Source organism: Nerophis lumbriciformis, linkage group LG03 (genome assembly GCF_033978685.3).
Source record: "Nerophis lumbriciformis linkage group LG03, RoL_Nlum_v2.1, whole genome shotgun sequence".
In the NCBI taxonomy this organism is placed as follows: Eukaryota; Metazoa; Chordata; class Actinopteri; order Syngnathiformes; family Syngnathidae; genus Nerophis; species Nerophis lumbriciformis.
This window is the reverse complement of record NC_084550.2, coordinates 2212501-2232509: the sequence shown is the minus strand read 5'-3', so window position 1 is coordinate 2232509 and position 20009 is coordinate 2212501. Positions and strand designations below refer to the sequence as shown.

General features: G+C 32.7%; 1 protein-coding gene across 1 annotated transcript in view; it reads left to right on the top strand.

The window, feature by feature from the left end:
• The window catches only part of aacs (acetoacetyl-CoA synthetase), a 161995-nt gene that overhangs the window by 51276 nt on the left and 90710 nt on the right, over positions 1 to 20009 (top strand). The window contains exons 4-5 of the mRNA XM_061931729.2: positions 6320 to 6433; positions 18367 to 18464. Coding sequence (XP_061787713.1) covers positions 6320 to 6433; positions 18367 to 18464 — 212 coding nt within the window. The remainder of the gene's footprint in view (positions 1 to 6319; positions 6434 to 18366; positions 18465 to 20009) is intronic.

Genomic DNA, 20009 nt, shown 5'->3' with positions numbered 1-20009 from the left:
TGCATTCATGATAAATGATATCAGACACTGTGTTATTTATTAAACACTAACAATCAATGCATTCATGATAAATGATATCAGACACTGCGTTATTTATTAAACACTAACAATCAATGCATTCATGATAAATGATATCAGACATCAGTGTTATTTATTAAACAACAACAATGAATGCATTCAGGATAAACAATATCAGACACCTGTGCAGCCCAAAAGAAGTCTCCATCCAACATATTTGCACGTGCACAATGTTAGGACAGGGTTGCAGGTTAGAGTCCAGGACACAAACATTGTTGACCACACGAAGGCAGCAAAAGAAGCGAGTGATGAGCTGGAGTGTCCATCCATGCTTCCACCCTCATTACATTAAGCAATGAATGGGCTCTTCCTTGATTGTGTGTGCGTGTGTGTGTGTGTGTGTGTGTGTGTGTGTGTGTGTGTGTGTGTGTGTGTGTGTGTGTGTGTGTGTGTGTGGGCTAAAGATAGCTTTGGCTCATACACTTGCTCCCTCTCTCTGGAGCCATAATGTAATAATGGAAAGTGCTAGAAGTGCTCCTGTATGGATGCTTCTTCACACGGCACTGTTCAAACCTTTAACACGGTTCAGCATATTTTCATCTCTTCTTTGCTGTTCAGACACACCATTTTTTTTTGTTAGGAACCAGTTCCGAAAAGTCGAAGTGGAAAAACCTGAATTCATTAGCGTTTCTCACCGTCTTTATTAAAAGGGCTGGCTCTCACAACTTTCTTTGGCCCCAATTGTTGAACTGTTTTGCAGTCTCACTCGACAAAAAAGTGCCGAGACCGAATCGCCAACAGGCGGATTCTTCTATCACACACAGTGTTCTCCGGCGATAAAACGATATCAGTATGCATCACGATAGACACGTAATCAATATCAAGGACACGTTATCTCGATAAAACGTTCGATATATGTATTTTTCCCTTCGGTTACCATACAATCTACAGATGTTGTTTTTACAATGTTTTACTGTCAATGGAAAAATAATATCAGAGCATTTTCTTTTTCATTTTACAAGAAAAATCAGTGGTATCGCTTTTTTACTTACAGTTATATGAAGTAAAAAAATCCCACCCAATTCTGGATAAATGATATCAGATACAGTGTTATTCAGCAAACAATAAAAAGTAATTATATATAATTGATATCAGGTACAGTGTTATTCACCGAACAATAAAAAGTAATTATATATAATTGATATCAGGTACAGTGTTATTCATTGAACAATACAAATGTATTCTAGATAAATGATATCAGATACAGTGTTATTCATTGAACAATACAAATTAATTCTAGATAAATGATATCAGATACAGTGTTATTCATTGAACAATAAAAAATAATTCTCGATAAATGATATCAGATACAGTGTTATTCAGCAAACAATAAAAAGTAATTATATATAATTGACATCAGGTACAGTGTTATTCACCGAACAATAAAAAGTAATTATATATAATTGATATAAGATACAGTGTTATTCATTGAACAATAAAAATCTATTCTAGATAAATGATATCAGATACAGTGTTATTCATTGAACAATAACAATTAATTCTAGATCAATTATATCAGATACAGTGTTATTCATTGAACAATAAAAAATAATTCTCGATAAATGATATCAGATACAGTGTTATTCAGCAAACAATAAAAAGTAATTATATATAATTGATATCAGGTACAGTGTTATTCACCGAACAATAAAAAGTAATTATATATAATTGATATAAGATACAGTGTTATTCATTGAACAATAAAAATGTATTCTAGATAAATGATATCAGATACAGTGTTATTCATTGAACAATACAAATAATTAATTCTCGATAAATGATATCAGATACAGTGTTATTCATGAAACAATACAAATACATAATTCTGGATAAATGATATCAGATAGTGTTATTCATTGAACAATACAAATTATTTCTGGATAAATGATGTCAGATACAGTATTATTCATGAAACAATACAAATAACTAATTCTGGATAATTGATATCAGATAAAGTGTTATTCATTAAAAAATAAAAAATAATTCTATATAATTGATATCAGATACAGTGTTATTCATGAAACAATACAGATATCTAATTCTGGATAAATGATATCAGATACAGTGTTATTCATTGAACAATACAAATAATTAATTCTGGATTAATGATATCGGATACAGTGTTATTTATGTAACACTACATATATTAATTCTTAATAAATGATATCAGATACACTGTTTTTCATTAAACAATACAAAAATAATTCTATATAATTGATAAATGATATCAGATACAGTGTTATTCATTGAGCAATAAAAAATAATTATAGATAAATGCTATCAGATACAGTGTTATTCATTGAACAATACAAATACTTAATTCTGGATAAATGATATCAAATACAGTGTTATTCATGAAACAATACAAATACATAATTCTGGATAAATGATATCAGATACAGTGTTATTCATTGAACAATACAAATCATTATTTCTGGATACATGATGTCAGATACAGTATTATTCACGAAACAATACAAATACCTAATTCTGGATAATTGATATCAGATAAAGTGTTATTCATTAAAAAATAAAACATAATTATAATTAATTGATATCAGATACAGTGTTATTCATGAAACAATACAAATATCTAATTCTGGATAATGATATCAGATACAGTGTTATTCATTGAACAATACAAATCATTATTTCTGGATACATGATGTCAGATACAGTCTTATTCATGAAACAATACAAATACCTAATTCTGGACAATTGATATCATATAAAGTATTATTCATTAAAAAATAAAAAATAATTCTATATAATTGATATCAGATACAGTGTTATTCATGAAACAATACAAATATCTAATTCTGGATATATGATATCAGATACAGTGTTATTCATTGAACAATACAAATAATTAATTCTGGATAAATGATATCAGATACAGTGTTATTCATGAAACAATACAAATACATACTTCTGGATAAATTATATCAGATACAGTGTTATTCATTGAACAATACAAATCATTATTTCTGGATACATGATGTCAGATACAGTATTATTCATGAAACAATACAAATACCTAATTCTGGACAATTGATATCAGATAAAGTGTTATTCATTAAAAAATAAAAAATAATTCTATATAATTGATATCAGATACAGTGTTATTCATGAAACAATACAAATATCTAATTCTGGATATATGATATCAGATACAGTGTTATTCATTGAACAATACAAATAATTAATTCTGGATAAATGATATCAGATACAGTGTTATTCATGAAACAATACAAATCCCTAATTCTGGATAATTGATATCAGAGAAAGTGTTATTCATTAAAAAATAAAAAATAATTCTATATAATTGATATCAGATACAGTGTTATTCATGAAACAATACAAATATCTAATTCTGGATAAATGATATCAGATACAGTGTTATTCATTGAACAATACAAATCATTATTTCTGGATAAATGATGTCAGATACAGTATTATTCATGAAACAATACAAATACCTAATTCTGGATAATTGATGTCAGATAAAGTGTTATTCATTAAAAAATAAAAAATAATTCTATATAATTGATATCAGATACAGTGTTATTCATGAAACAATACAAATATCTAATTCTGGATATATGATATCAGATACAGTGTTATTCATTGAACAATACAAATAATTAATTCTGGATAAATGATATCAGATACAGTGTTATTTATGTAACACTACATATATTAATTTTTAATAAATGATGTCAGATACACTGTTATTCATTAAACAATACAAAAATAATTATATATAATTGATGTCAGATACAGTATTATTCATGAAACAATATAAAACCTAATTCTGGACAATTGATATCAGATACAGTGTTATTCATTGAACAATACAAATAATTAATTCTGGATAAATGATATCAGATACAGTGTTATTCATGAAACAATACAAATACATAATTCTGGATAAATGATATCAGATACAGTGTTATTCATTGAACAATACAAATCATTATTTCCGGATAAATGATGTCAGATACAGTATTATTCATGAAACAATACAAATACCTAATTCTGGATAATTGATATCAGATAAAGTGTTATTCATTAAAAAATAAAAAATAATTCTATATAATTGATATCAGATACAGTGTTATTCATGAAACAATACAAATATCTAATTCTGGATATATGATATCAGATACAGTGTTATTCATTGAACAATACAAAAAATTAATTCTGGATAAATTATATGAGATACAGTGTTATTAATGAAATAATACAAATACATACTTCTGGATAAATTATATCAGATACAGTGTTATTCATTGAACAATACAAATCATTATTTCTGGATAAATGATGTCAGATACAGTATTATTCATGAAACAATACAAATACCTAATTCTGGATAATTGATATCAGATAAAGTGTTATTCATTAAAAAAAAATAATTCTATATAATTGATATCAGATACAGTGTTATTCATGAAACAATACAAATATCTAATTCTGGATATATGATATCAGATACAGTGTTATTCATTGAACAATACAAATAATTAATTCTGGATAAATTATATCAGATACAGTGTTATTCATGAAACAATACAAATACATACTTCTGGATAAATGATGTCAGATACAGTGTTATTCATTGAACAATACAAATCATTATTTCTGGATAAATGATGTCAGATACAGTATTATTCATGAAACAATACAAATACCTAATTCTGGATAATTGATGTCAGATAAAGTGTTATTCATTAAAAAATTAAAAATAATTCTATATAATTGATATCAGATACAGTGTTATCCATGAAACAATACAAATACATACTTCTGGATAAATGATATCAGATACAGTGTCATTCATTGAACAATACAAATAATTATTTCTGGATAAATGATATCAGATACAGTCTTATTCATTGAACAATACAAATAATTATTTCTGGATAAATGATGTCAGATACAGTATTATTCATGAAACAATACAAATACCTAATTCTGGATAATTGATGTCAGATAAAGTGTTATTCATTAAACAATAAAAAATAATTCTATAAAATTGATATCAGATACAGTGTTATTCATAAAACAATACAAATATCTAATTCTGGATAAATGATATCAGATACAGTGTTATTCATTGAACAATACAAATAATTAATTCTGAATTAATGATATCAGATACAGTGTTATTCATGAAACAATACAAATACATACTTCTGGATAAATGATATCAGATACAGTGTTATTCATTGAACAATACAAATCATTATTTCTGGATAAATGATGTCAGATACAGTATTATTCATGAAACAATACACATACCTAATTCTGGACAATTGATATCAGATAAAGTGTTATTCATTAAAAAATAAAAAAATAATTCAATATAATTGATGTCAGATACAGTGTTATTCATGAAACAATACAAATAATTAATTCTGAATTAATGATATCAGATACAGTGTTATTTATGTAACACTACATATATTAATTCTTAATAAATGATATCAGATACACTGTTATTCATTAAACAATAAAACATTGTTTTTATATAATCGATATCAGATACATTGTTATTCATTGAACAATAAAATGAGGCATTCGGGATAAATCATATCAGATACTGTGTTACTCATTTAACAGTAAAACTAATTCTGGATAAACGACGTCAGATGCAGTGTTATTCATTAAACAATCATATGAAGAATTCATCAAATAAAACCGTAAATTTCACGTTAAAAAACTGGCAGAATTTTATGTGAAAGTCGAAATGTAAATTAGTAATGTCGAAATGTAAGTCAACGTAGAAATATAAACGTAGAAATGTAAATGTAAACTTAGAAATGTTATAAGTATAAATGTTAACGTAGAAGTGTAAACGTCGAAAACTAAATGTCGAAATTCAAACGTCGTAAAGTAAATGTAGATATTTTAATGCAGAAATGTTAGTGTAGAAAATTAAACGTAAAAAAAGTAAAGGTGTAAATTAAGAATTGTAAACATACAAAAGTAAATGTAAAAATGTTCATTGAGAAGTGTAAACTGGCAGAATTTTAGAGTACAATTTGATGAATACTGCTTTGAAATCATAAGTCAAGCAGATGTCTTATGAAGATGATGATATATTGTTCAATCATATCTTTTCCTGTCGGAAGATATCAAGTACTTTATTGATGCATATTATTTCTAGGCTCTCAAGCTTTTTTTCCCCGCCGGGTATGGAAACTGAAAGTTAACCTGGCGTGTGTGTTTCTACCAGCCGAGGCCAACGAGGACATCGTGAAGGTGACCTTTGGGGAGCTGAGGCGTGACGTGGCGTTGTTTGCCGCCGCCATGAGGAAGATGGGCGTCCGGACGGGAGACCGAGTCGTGGGTAAGTCTCGCTGGCTGGCAGCACTTCTTCTTCTTCTTCTTCTTCTGGTGCGATCCTCCAAGGAAAAGGTGTAAGCTAACCAGTGGAGAGTTGTTGGAGAAGTTGACATGGAGGTCCAGATAAGCAAACATCTCCTCCTTATCCTGCTGCCCTAAGACTTGCATCCTGCTGGTGAACAAACACAACGTTTCTATGACACACACACACACACACACACATACACACACACACACACACATTCGGCAAACACGCAACGCTGCAATCACACAAAAGCGGCAAGATCAAAAACAATCAATCAATTAAATGCTGCAAATTCACACAACAAAATGGAAGTTGGCCTGCCTGGAAAGGCAAGGGTTAAGTATGTAGAAATGTAAAGGTAGATATGTAAATGTCGAAATGTAAATGTAGAAATGTAAAGGTAGAAGTGTAAATGTACAAGTGTAAAGATCGACATGTAAAAATAGAAATGTAAACGTAGAAATGTGAATGTTAAAATATAAACGCCAAAATGTAAGCGTCGACATGTAAACGTCAAAGTTTAAAGATAAAAATGTAAAGGTCGACATGTAAAGGTGGTAATGTAAATGTCGAAATGTAAACGTTGAAATGTAAAGGTAGAAGTGTCAAGTTAGAAGTGTAAATACGTCAAAATGTAAAGGTAAAAATGTAAATGTCGACATGTAAAGGTCAAAATGTAAACGTCAAAATGTAAATATAAATGTTAAAATGTAAACGCCGTAATGTAAAGGTCGAAATGTAAAGGTCGAAATGTAAAGGTCGACATGTAAATGTTGAAATGTAAACACTGAAATGTAAACGCCGACATGTAAACGCCGACATGTAAACATCGAAATGTAAACGTCGAAAGTGTAAAGGTCGAAATGTAAAGGTCGAAATGTAAAGGTCGAAATGTAAAGGTCGACATTTAAACGTTGAAATGTAAACACCGACATGTAAACGTTGATATGTAAAGGTCAAAATGTAAAGGTAGAAATATAAATGTTAAAATGTAAACGCCAAAATGTAAACGTCGACATGTAAACGTCAAAGTTTAAAGATAAAAATGTAAAGGTCGACATGTAAAGGTCGTAATGTAAACGTCGAAATGTAAAGGTAGAAGTGTAAAGTTAGAAGTGTAAATACGTAAATACGTCAAAATGTAAAGGTAAAAATGTAAATGTCGACATGTAAAGGTCAAAATGTAAACATCAAAATGTAAATATAAATGTTAAAATGTAAACGCCAAAATGTAAATATAAATGTTAAAATGTAAACGCCGTAATGTAAAGGTCGAAATGTAAAGGTCGAAATGTAAAGGTCGACGTGTAAACGTTGAAATGTAAACACTGAAATGTAAACGCCGACATGTAAACGCCGACATGTAAACATCGAAATGTAAACGTCGAAATGTAAACGTCGAAATGTAAATGTAGAAGTGTAAAGGTCGAAATGTAAATATGGAAATGTAAACGTTGCAATGTAAACACCGACATGTAAACATTGATATTTAAAGGTAGAAGTGTAAAGGTCAAAATGTAAATGTAGAAATGTAAAAAGGTTGACATGTAAAGGTTGACATGTAAAGGTCGAAATGTAAACGTCTAAATGTAAAGGTAGAAGTGTAAAGGTCAAAATGTAAATGTAGAAATGTAAAAAGGTTGATATGTAAAGGTTGACATGTAAAGGTCGACATGTAAAGGTTGAAATGTAAATGTAGAAATGTAAAAAGGTCGACATGTAAAGGTCGACATGTAAATGCTAAAATGTAAACACCGACATGTAAACGTCGACATGTAAACGTTGATATGTAAAGGTAGAAGTGTAAAGGTCAAAATGTAAATGTAGAAATGTAAAAAGGTCGACATGTAAAGGTCGAAATGTAAAGGTCGAAATGTAAAGGTAGAAGTGTAAAGGTCGAAATGTAAATGTAGAAATGTAAAAAGGTCGACATGTAAAGGTCGACATGTAAACGTTGAAATGTAAACACCGACATGTAAACGTTGATATGTAAAGGTAGAAGTGTAAAGGTCAAAATGTAAATGTAGAAATGTAAAAAGGTTGACATGTAAAAGTCAAAATGTAAACGTTGAAATGTCAACGTCGAAATGTAAAGGTAGAAGTGTAAAGGTCGAAATGTAAATGTAGAACTTTAAAAAGGTCGACATGTAAAGGTCGACATGTAAAGGTCGACATGTAAAGGTCGACATGTAAAGGTCGAAATGTAAACGTCGAAATGTAAAGGTAGAAGTGTAAAGGTCAAAATGTGAACGTCGAAATGTGAACGTCAAAATGTGAACGTCGAATTGCGAATGTCGAAATGTAAAGGTAAAAATGTAAACGTCGAAATGTAAAGGTAGAAGTGTAAAGGTAGAAGTGTAAAGATCGACATGTAAAAATAGAAATGTAAAGGTAGAAATATAAATGTTAAAATGTAAACGCCAAAATGTAAACGTCGACATGTAAACGTCAAAGTTTAAAGATAAAAATGTAAAGGTCGACATGTAAAGGTCGTAGTGTAAATGTCGAAATGTAAACGTCGACATGTAAAGGTAGAAGTGTCAACTTAGAAGTGTAAAGTTAGAAGTGTAAATACGTGAATACGTCAAAATGTAAATATAAGTGTTAAAATGTAAACGCCGTAATGTAAACGCCGACATGTAAATGCGACATGTAAACGCCGACATGTAAACATCGAAATGTAAACGTCAAAATGTAAAGGTAGAAGTGTAAAGGTCGAAATGTAAATGTGGAAATGTAAAAAGGTCGAAATGTAAAGGTTGACATGTAAACGTTGAAATGTAAACACTGAAATGTAAACGCCGACATGTAAACGCGACATGTAAACGCAGACATGTAAAGGTAGAAGTGTAAAGGTCGAAATGTAAATGTGGAAATGTAAAAAGGTCGACATGTAAAGGTCGACATGTAAACATTGAAATGTAAACACCGACATGTAAACGCTGACATGTGAACGTTGATATGTAAAGGTAGAAGTGTAAAGGTCAAAATGTAAAGGTAGAAATGTAAAAAGTTGACATGTAAAGGTCGAAATGTAAACGTCGAAATGTAAAGGTAGAAGTGTAAAGGTCAAAATTTAAATGTAGAAATGTAAAAAGGTCGACATGTAAAGGTCAACATGTAAAGGTCGAAATGTAAACGTCGAAATGTAAAGGTCGACATGTAAAGGTAGAAGTGTAAAGGTCAAAATGTAAATGTAGAAATGTAAAAAGGTCGACATGTAAAGGTCAAAATGTAAACGTTGAAATGTCAACGTCGAAATGTAAAGGTAGAAGTGTAAAGGTCGAAATGTAAATGTAGAAATGTAAAGGTAGAAGTGTAAAGGTCGAAATGTAAATGTAGAAATGTAAAGGTAGAAGTGTAAAGGTCGAAATGTAAATGTAGAAATGTAAAAAGGTCGACATGTAAACGTTGAAATGTAAACACCGACATGTAAACGTTGATATGTAAAGGTAGAAGTGTAAAGGTCAAAATGCAAATGTAGAAATGTAAAAAGGTTGACATGTAAAGGTCGAAATGTAAACGTTGAAATGTCAACGTTGAAATGTCAACGTCGAAATGTAAAGGTAGAAGTGTAAAGGTCGACATGTAAAGGTCGACATGTAAATGCTAAAATGTAAACACCGACATGTAAACGTTGATATGTAAAGGTAGAAGTGTAAAGGTCAAAATGTAAATGTAGAAATGTAAAAAGGTCGACATGTAAAGGTCGACATGTAAAGGTCGAAATGTAAACGTCGAAATGTAAAGGTCGACATGTAAACGTCGAAATGTAAAGGTCGACATGTAAAGGTAGAAATGTAAAAAGGTCGACATGTAAACGTTGAAATGTAAACACCGACATGTAAACGTTGATATGTAAAGGTAGAAGTGTAAAGGTCAAAATGTAAATGTAGAAATGTAAAAAGGTTGACATGTAAAGGTCGACATGTAAAGGTCGAAATGTAAACGTCGAAATGTAAAGGTCGACATGTAAAGGTAGAAATGTAAAAAGGTCGACATGTAAACGTTGAAATGTAAAGGTAGAAGTGTAAAGGTCAAAATGTAAATGTAGAAATGTAAAAAGGTTGACATGTAAAGGTCGACATGTAAAGGTCGAAATGTAAACGCCGACATGTAAACGCCGACATGTAAAGGTAGAAGTGTAAAGGTCAAAATGTAAATGTAGAAATGTGTAAAGGTGGACATGTAAAGGTCAACATGTGACCATTGAAATATAAAGGTAAAAATGTAAACGTGGTAATGTAAAGGTTGACATGTAAAGGTAGAAATGTAAATTAGTAATGTAAATGTTGTAAACATAGAAATGTTGTTGTCGAAATGTAAGCAAACATAACAAATTAAATGTAGAACTGTAAGTAAACATAGAAATGTAAATGTAGAACTGTAAACATAGAAATATAAATGTAGAAATGTATACATACAAATGTAAACGTAGAAATGTAAACATAAAAATGTATGAGTGCAAATTTCACGTTGAAATGTAAACGTCGAAATGTAAAGGTAGAAGTGTAAAGGTCGAAATGTAAACGGTGAAATGTAAACGTCGAAATGTAAACGTCGAAATGTAAAGGTCGACATGTAAAGGTAGAAGTGTAAAGGTCGAAATGTAAATGTAGAAATGTAAAAAGGTTGACATGTAAAGGTCGACATGTAAATGTAGAAATGTAAAAAGGTCGACATGTAAAGGTCGACATGTAAACGTTGAAATGTAAACACCGACATGTAAACGTTGATATGTAAAGGTAGAAGTGTAAAGGTCAAAATGTAAATGTAGAAATGTAAAAAGGTTGACATGTAAAAGTCAAAATGTAAACGTTGAAATGTCAACGTCGAAATGTAAAGGTAGAAGTGTAAAGGTCGAAATGTAAATGTAGAACTTTAAAAAGGTCGACATGTAAAGGTCGACATGTAAAGGTCGACATGTAAAGGTCGACATGTAAAGGTCGAAATGTAAACGTCGAAATGTAAAGGTAGAAGTGTAAAGGTCAAAATGTGAACGTCGAAATGTGAACGTCAAAATGTGAACGTCGAATTGCGAATGTCGAAATGTAAAGGTAAAAATGTAAACGTCGAAATGTAAAGGTAGAAGTGTAAAGGTAGAAGTGTAAAGATCGACATGTAAAAATAGAAATGTAAAGGTAGAAATATAAATGTTAAAATGTAAACGCCAAAATGTAAACGTCGACATGTAAACGTCAAAGTTTAAAGATAAAAATGTAAAGGTCGACATGTAAAGGTCGTAGTGTAAATGTCGAAATGTAAACGTCGACATGTAAAGGTAGAAGTGTCAACTTAGAAGTGTAAAGTTAGAAGTGTAAATACGTGAATACGTCAAAATGTAAATATAAGTGTTAAAATGTAAACGCCGTAATGTAAACGCCGACATGTAAATGCGACATGTAAACGCCGACATGTAAACATCGAAATGTAAACGTCAAAATGTAAAGGTAGAAGTGTAAAGGTCGAAATGTAAATGTGGAAATGTAAAAAGGTCGAAATGTAAAGGTTGACATGTAAACGTTGAAATGTAAACACTGAAATGTAAACGCCGACATGTAAACGCGACATGTAAACGCAGACATGTAAAGGTAGAAGTGTAAAGGTCGAAATGTAAATGTGGAAATGTAAAAAGGTCGACATGTAAAGGTCGACATGTAAACATTGAAATGTAAACACCGACATGTAAACGCTGACATGTGAACGTTGATATGTAAAGGTAGAAGTGTAAAGGTCAAAATGTAAAGGTAGAAATGTAAAAAGTTGACATGTAAAGGTCGAAATGTAAACGTCGAAATGTAAAGGTAGAAGTGTAAAGGTCAAAATTTAAATGTAGAAATGTAAAAAGGTCGACATGTAAAGGTCAACATGTAAAGGTCGAAATGTAAACGTCGAAATGTAAAGGTCGACATGTAAAGGTAGAAGTGTAAAGGTCAAAATGTAAATGTAGAAATGTAAAAAGGTCGACATGTAAAGGTCAAAATGTAAACGTTGAAATGTCAACGTCGAAATGTAAAGGTAGAAGTGTAAAGGTCGAAATGTAAATGTAGAAATGTAAAGGTAGAAGTGTAAAGGTCGAAATGTAAATGTAGAAATGTAAAGGTAGAAGTGTAAAGGTCGAAATGTAAATGTAGAAATGTAAAAAGGTCGACATGTAAACGTTGAAATGTAAACACCGACATGTAAACGTTGATATGTAAAGGTAGAAGTGTAAAGGTCAAAATGCAAATGTAGAAATGTAAAAAGGTTGACATGTAAAGGTCGAAATGTAAACGTTGAAATGTCAACGTTGAAATGTCAACGTCGAAATGTAAAGGTAGAAGTGTAAAGGTCGACATGTAAAGGTCGACATGTAAATGCTAAAATGTAAACACCGACATGTAAACGTTGATATGTAAAGGTAGAAGTGTAAAGGTCAAAATGTAAATGTAGAAATGTAAAAAGGTCGACATGTAAAGGTCGACATGTAAAGGTCGAAATGTAAACGTCGAAATGTAAAGGTCGACATGTAAACGTCGAAATGTAAAGGTCGACATGTAAAGGTAGAAATGTAAAAAGGTCGACATGTAAACGTTGAAATGTAAACACCGACATGTAAACGTTGATATGTAAAGGTAGAAGTGTAAAGGTCAAAATGTAAATGTAGAAATGTAAAAAGGTTGACATGTAAAGGTCGACATGTAAAGGTCGAAATGTAAACGTCGAAATGTAAAGGTCGACATGTAAAGGTAGAAATGTAAAAAGGTCGACATGTAAACGTTGAAATGTAAAGGTAGAAGTGTAAAGGTCAAAATGTAAATGTAGAAATGTAAAAAGGTTGACATGTAAAGGTCGACATGTAAAGGTCGAAATGTAAACGCCGACATGTAAACGCCGACATGTAAAGGTAGAAGTGTAAAGGTCAAAATGTAAATGTAGAAATGTGTAAAGGTGGACATGTAAAGGTCAACATGTGACCATTGAAATATAAAGGTAAAAATGTAAACGTGGTAATGTAAAGGTTGACATGTAAAGGTAGAAATGTAAATTAGTAATGTAAATGTTGTAAACATAGAAATGTTGTTGTCGAAATGTAAGCAAACATAACAAATTAAATGTAGAACTGTAAGTAAACATAGAAATGTAAATGTAGAACTGTAAACATAGAAATATAAATGTAGAAATGTATACATACAAATGTAAACGTAGAAATGTAAACATAAAAATGTATGAGTGCAAATTTCACGTTGAAATGTAAACGTCGAAATGTAAAGGTAGAAGTGTAAAGGTCGAAATGTAAACGGTGAAATGTAAACGTCGAAATGTAAACGTCGAAATGTAAAGGTCGACATGTAAAGGTAGAAGTGTAAAGGTCGAAATGTAAATGTAGAAATGTAAAAAGGTTGACATGTAAAGGTCGACATGTAAAGGTCGACATGTAAAGGTCGACATGTAAATGTTAAAATGTAAACGTCGAAATGTAAAGGTCGACATGTAAAGGTAGAAGTGTAAAGGTCGAAATGTAAATGTAGAAATGTGTAAAGGTGGACATGTAAATGTTAAAATGTAAACGTCGAAATGTAAAGGTCGACATGTAAAGGTAGAAATGTAAAGGTAGAAATGTGTAAAGGTGGACATGTAAAGGTCGAAATGTGACCATAGAAATATAAAGGTAAAAATGTAAACGTGGTAATGTAAACGTGGTAATGTAAAGGTAGAAATGTAAATTAGTAATGTAAATGTTGAAATGTAAACATAGAAATGTTGTTGTCGAAATGTAAGCAAACATAAAAATGTAAATGTAGAACTGTAAGTAAACATAGAAATGTAAATGTAGAACTGTAAACATAGAAATATAAATGTAGAAATGTATACATAGAAATGTAAACGTAGACATGTAAACATAAAAATGTATAAGTACAAATTTCACGCTGAAATGTAAATGTCGAGATGTAAACGTAGACATGTAAACATAGAAATGTAAAGGTAGAAATGTAAATTAGTAATGTAAATGTAGAAATGTAAAGAGAAATGTTACTGTCGAATTGAAAGTAAACATAGAAATGTAAACGTAGAATTGTAAACGTAGAATTGTAAACGTAGAAATGTATAAGTATAAATTTAACGTCAAAATGTAAACATAGAAGTGTAAACGTCGAAAACTAAATGTCGAAATTTTAACGTCGAAAAGTAAATGTAGAAATGTTATTGCAAAAATGTTAATGCAGATAAGTAAATGTAAAAATGAAGAAATGTAAAGTTATGTAGAAAGGTTCATTTAGAAATGTAAACGTCGCAATGCAAAACATTGAAATGAAACCTCCAAATGTAAACATAGAAATGTGCATAAGTAAATGTTCAAATTGAACACAGAAATGTAAACGTACAAAATGCAAACGTAGCAAAGTGAAGGCAGAAATGTAGAAGAGCAAAGGATGTCAGTCAGCGTGTGTGCGAGGAACATTCTAGTCCATGTTGGCTACTATTGATGACGGACCAGCACTCAGCTGATGAGGTCAACTCTGCTTTATGACACACACACACACACACACACACACACACACACACACACACACACACACACACACACACACACACACACACACACACACACACACACACACACACACACACACACACACACACACATATTAACGACTCTAACTACATGTATCTTGGCTTGGAAGTACCTAAGCTATGAAATATGTCTTTAAATGCTGAATATATCAGAGTACACACTCTTGCATCATCGTGTACCAACTAATCAAAGTTGAATTTGTTGTCTGGTCACAAAGTCACAAAGCTCCTTCCTCACTCACCTAGATTTACATTTAGTCAAACAAGAAGGGACAAATACGTATAAATGAACGTTTGACATGCCGTATTTTCCGCACTATAAGGCGCACCTAAAAACCACAAATTTTCTCAAAAGCTGACAGTGCGCCTTATAACCCGGTGCGCTTTATATATGGATTAATATTAAGATTCATTTTCATAAAGTTTCGGTCTCGCAACTACGGTAAACAGCCGCCATCTTTTTTCCCCGTAGAAGAGGAAGTGCTTCTTCTTCTACGCAAGCAACCGCCAAGGTAAGCACCCGCCCCCATAGAACAGGAAGCGCTTCTTCTTCTACTGTAAGCAACCACCCGCCCGCGTAGAAGAAGAAGAAGCGCGCGGATATTACGTTTCATTTCCTTTGTGTGTTTACATCTGTAAAGACCACAAAATGGCTCCTACTAAGCGACAGGGATCCGGTTCATGAAAAGACGCAATCTCTCCATCCGCACACGGACTACTATTTCACAGCAACTGCCTAAAGACTTTCAAGAAAAGCTGGCTACTTTCCGTGCATATTGTAAAAACAAGATAGCTGAAAAAAAGATCCGGCCAGAGAACATTATCAACATGGACGAGGTTCCACTGACTTTTGATATTCCTGTGAACCGCACTGTGGATACAACGGGAGCACGTACGGTGAATATTCGCACCACAGGGAATGAGAAGTCATCCTTCACTGTGGTTCTAGCTTGCCATGCTAATGGCCAGAAACTTCCACCCATGGTGATATTCAAAAGGAAGACCTTGCCAAAAGAGACCTTTCCAGCCGGCGTCATCATAAAAGCTAACTCGAAGGGATGGATGGATGAAGAAAAGATGAGCGAGTGGTTAAGGGAAGTTTACGCGAAGAGGCCGGGTGGCTTTTTTCACGCAGCTCCGTCCATGTTGATATACGACTCCATGCGCGCCCACATCACGCTGGTTTTTAATATATTATTAAAGTTCGACTGACCTATCTGACTGTTTTTTTGACATTCCTTTAGCGCAGTTAGATGCGGCTTACAACACGGGGCGGCTTATAGGTGGACAAAGTTTTGAAATATGCCGTTCATTGAAGGCGCGGCTTATAACCCAGGGCGCCTTATGGTGCGGAAAATACGGTAAATATGTGAGATTGTAGCCAGTGACGAATTGTTGAGGTTAAAAATGAGTCCAACACACTCCAAACATTGCACACGGACTTAAACGTAGGGTCCAACCTTGGATTCAGGAGGAGCAGTGTGGTCTTAGAACTGTGGACCAGATCCATACCCTCTGGAAGGGTCCCTGAGGCTGCTTGGGCGTTGAAGGGGCCTGGGAACGCCTCGGGCCAAGTGGCTGGGGAGAGGGAAGTCCGGGGCTCTCTGCTTAGGCTGCAGCCCCCGCATGTGTCCAACGTGTGCTGGTTTTTTGAAGATAACAAACACTAAATGGATGATGAAGTATTTTGCTCTAACATCGCTCAATAGCATACCTCTGGCCCTTCAAAAACCCTATACAGGTAAAAGCCAGTAAATTAGAATATTTTGAAAAACTTGATTTATTTCAGTAATTGCATTCAAAAGGTGTAACTTGTACATTATATTTATTCATTGCACACAGACTGATGCATTCAAATGTTTATTTCATTTAATTTTGATGATTTGAAGTGGCAACAAATGAAAATCCAAAATTCCGTGTGTCACAAAATTAGAATATTACTTAAGGCTAATACAAAAAAGGGATTTTTAGAAATGTTGGCCAACTGAAAAGTATGAAAATGAAAAATATGAGCATGTACAATACTCAATACTTGGTTGGAGCTCCTTTTGCCTCAATTACTGCGTTAATGCGGCGTGGCATGGAGTCGATGAGTTTCTGGCACTGCTCAGGTGTTATGAGAGCCCAGGTTGCTCTGATAGTGGCCTTCAACTCTTCTGCGTTTTTGGGTCTGGCATTCTGCATCTTCCTTTTCACAATACCCCACAGATTTTCTATGGGGCTAAGGTCAGGGGAGTTGGCGGGCCAATTTAGAACAGAAATACCATGGTCCGTAAACCAGGCACGGGTAGATTTTGCGCTGTGTGCAGGCGCCAAGTCCTGTTGGAACTTGAAATCTCCATCTCCATAGAGCAGGTCAGCAGCAGGAAGCATGAAGTGCTCTAAAACTTGCTGGTAGACGGCTGCGTTGACCCTGGATCTCAGGAAACAGAGTGGACCGACACCAGCAGATGACATGGCACCCCAAACCATCACTGATGGTGGAAACTTTACACTAGACTTCAGGCAACGTGGATCCTGTGCCTCTCCTGTCTTCCTCCAGACTCTGGGACCTCGATTTCCAAAGGAAATGCAAAATTTGCATGGTTGGGTGATGGTTTGGGGTGCCATGTCATCTGCTGGTGTCGGTCCACTCTGTTTCCTGAGATCCAGGGTCAACGCAGCCGTCTACCAGCAAGTTTTAGAGCACTTCATGCTTCCTGCTGCTGACCTGCTCTATGGAGATGGAGATTTCAAGTTCCAACAGGACTTGGCGCCTGCACACAGCGCAAAATCTACCCGTGCCTGGTTTACGGACCATGGTATTTCTGTTCTAAATTGGCCCGCCAACTCCCCTGACCTTAGCCCCATAGAAAATCTGTGGGGTATTGTGAAAAGGAAGATGCAGAATGCCAGAGCCAAAAACGCAGAAGAGTTGAAGGCCACTATCAGAGCAACCTGGGCTCTCATAACACCTGAGCAGTGCCAGAAACTCATCGACTCCATGCCACGCCGCATTAACGCAGTAATTGAGGCAAAAGGAGCTCCAACCAAGTATTGAGTATTGTACATGCTCATATTTTTCATTTTCATACTTTTCAGTTGGCCAACATTTCTAAAAATCCCTTTTTTGTATTAGCCTTAAGTAATATTCTAATTTTGTGACACACGGAATTTTGGATTTTCATTTGTTGCCACTTCAAATCATCAACATTAAATGAAATAAACATTTGAATGCATCAGTCTGTGTGCAATGAATAAATATAATGTACAAGTTACACCTTTTGAATGCAATTACTGAAATAAATCAAGTTTTTCAAAATATTCTCATTTACTGGCTTTTACCTGTAAATGTATAAATGTGTGTCCCTCTGTAGGCTACCTGCCCAACGGCGTCCATGCAGTGGAGGCCATGTTGGCGGCCGCCAGCATCGGCGCCATCTGGAGCTCCACGTCCGTCGACTTTGGCGTCAACGTAAGCAAAAAAAAATAATAAAAAGGATTAATTTGCCTGCAAAACACCAAAATAGGAATGAGACAATGTGCTTGTGACTGGTCCACTAGCGCCTCCTGTGGCCAGTAAAGGTATAACGTCCTTGTATTTTCATGCTGAGGAGTTAAAAAGCTACATTTTCAATTCATGGTCATCGTCTTTATGCTTCTCTTCCGCAGCACGGGTGTCCAAACTTTTAAAATGTAATATGTAATATTTATATTTTTTTTACTTGCAACTCTGGGGTAAAAAAATAAATAATTTTTAGATAATGAATGCCCTTTTTTGTTAAAGACAACCTTAATTTTCAATGGAAAAAACACAAAATATGCAATATTTGGAAGTAATTGGAGTCTTAAATATGTCAATAATTCATAACAACATTGATTTTGATTCATTATTATTTTATGAGCAATGACAGTTTAAAAAAAACCCACTAAAATCCTCAGGGATCCAAAAGGGTCCCAAGGTTTTCTTTCACAAAAATGGCTTAAACATAAAAAAAAAATACAAATATATATATATATATATATATATAAATCAAGGTTTTCTTTCACAAAAATGGCTTAAACATAAAAAAAAAAATACAAATATATATATATATATTTGTATTTTTTTTTAATGTTTAATGCCATTTTTGTGAAAGAAAACCTTGATTTTAAATGGCAAAAACACAAAATATTAAATATTTGGAAGTAATTGGAGTCTTAAATATGTCAATAATAAACAACATTGATTTTGATTCATTATTATTTTATGAGCAATGACAGTTTAAAAAAACCCCCACTAAAATCCTCAGGGATCCAAAAGGGTCCCACTATTAAAAGTGTTACAAATAAGTTTTAACTTTCAACACTTAAATGTTTACCCCCCAAAAAATATTTCAAAGTAGAATATTTGATGTGAAGTATTTGGATCCTTGAATATGTCAATCATTCATAACAACATTGATTTTGATTCATTATTATCTTTTGAGCAATGGCAGTTAAAAAAAAACCATCCCATAAAAATTCTCAGGGATCATAAAGGACCACACTCATAAAAGTGTTAAAAATCTGTCATCTATTAATTTTTTTTTTTTACTTCCAATACTTAAATCTCTAGATCAACTTCAGGTCTATCTGTCAAAAAAAAAAAAAAAAGAAATATATATATATATATATATATTTGTATTTTTTTTTTAATGTTTAATGCCATTTTTGTGAAAGAAAACCTTGATTTTAAATGGCAAAAACACAAAATATGAAATATTTGGAAGTAATTGGAGTCTTAAATATGTCAATAATTCATAACAACATTGATTTTGATTCATTATTATTTTATGAGCAATGACAGTTTAAAAAAAACCCCACTAAAATCCTCAGGGATCCAAAAGGGTCCCACTATAAAAAGTGTTACAAATAAGTTTTAACTTTCAACACTTAAATGTCTCGGTCAACCTTAGATTGAACCGTATATTATAATTTATTTTTTGTGTGTGTTTTTTATGCCATTTTTGTCTTTTCTCATATGACAAACACACATATT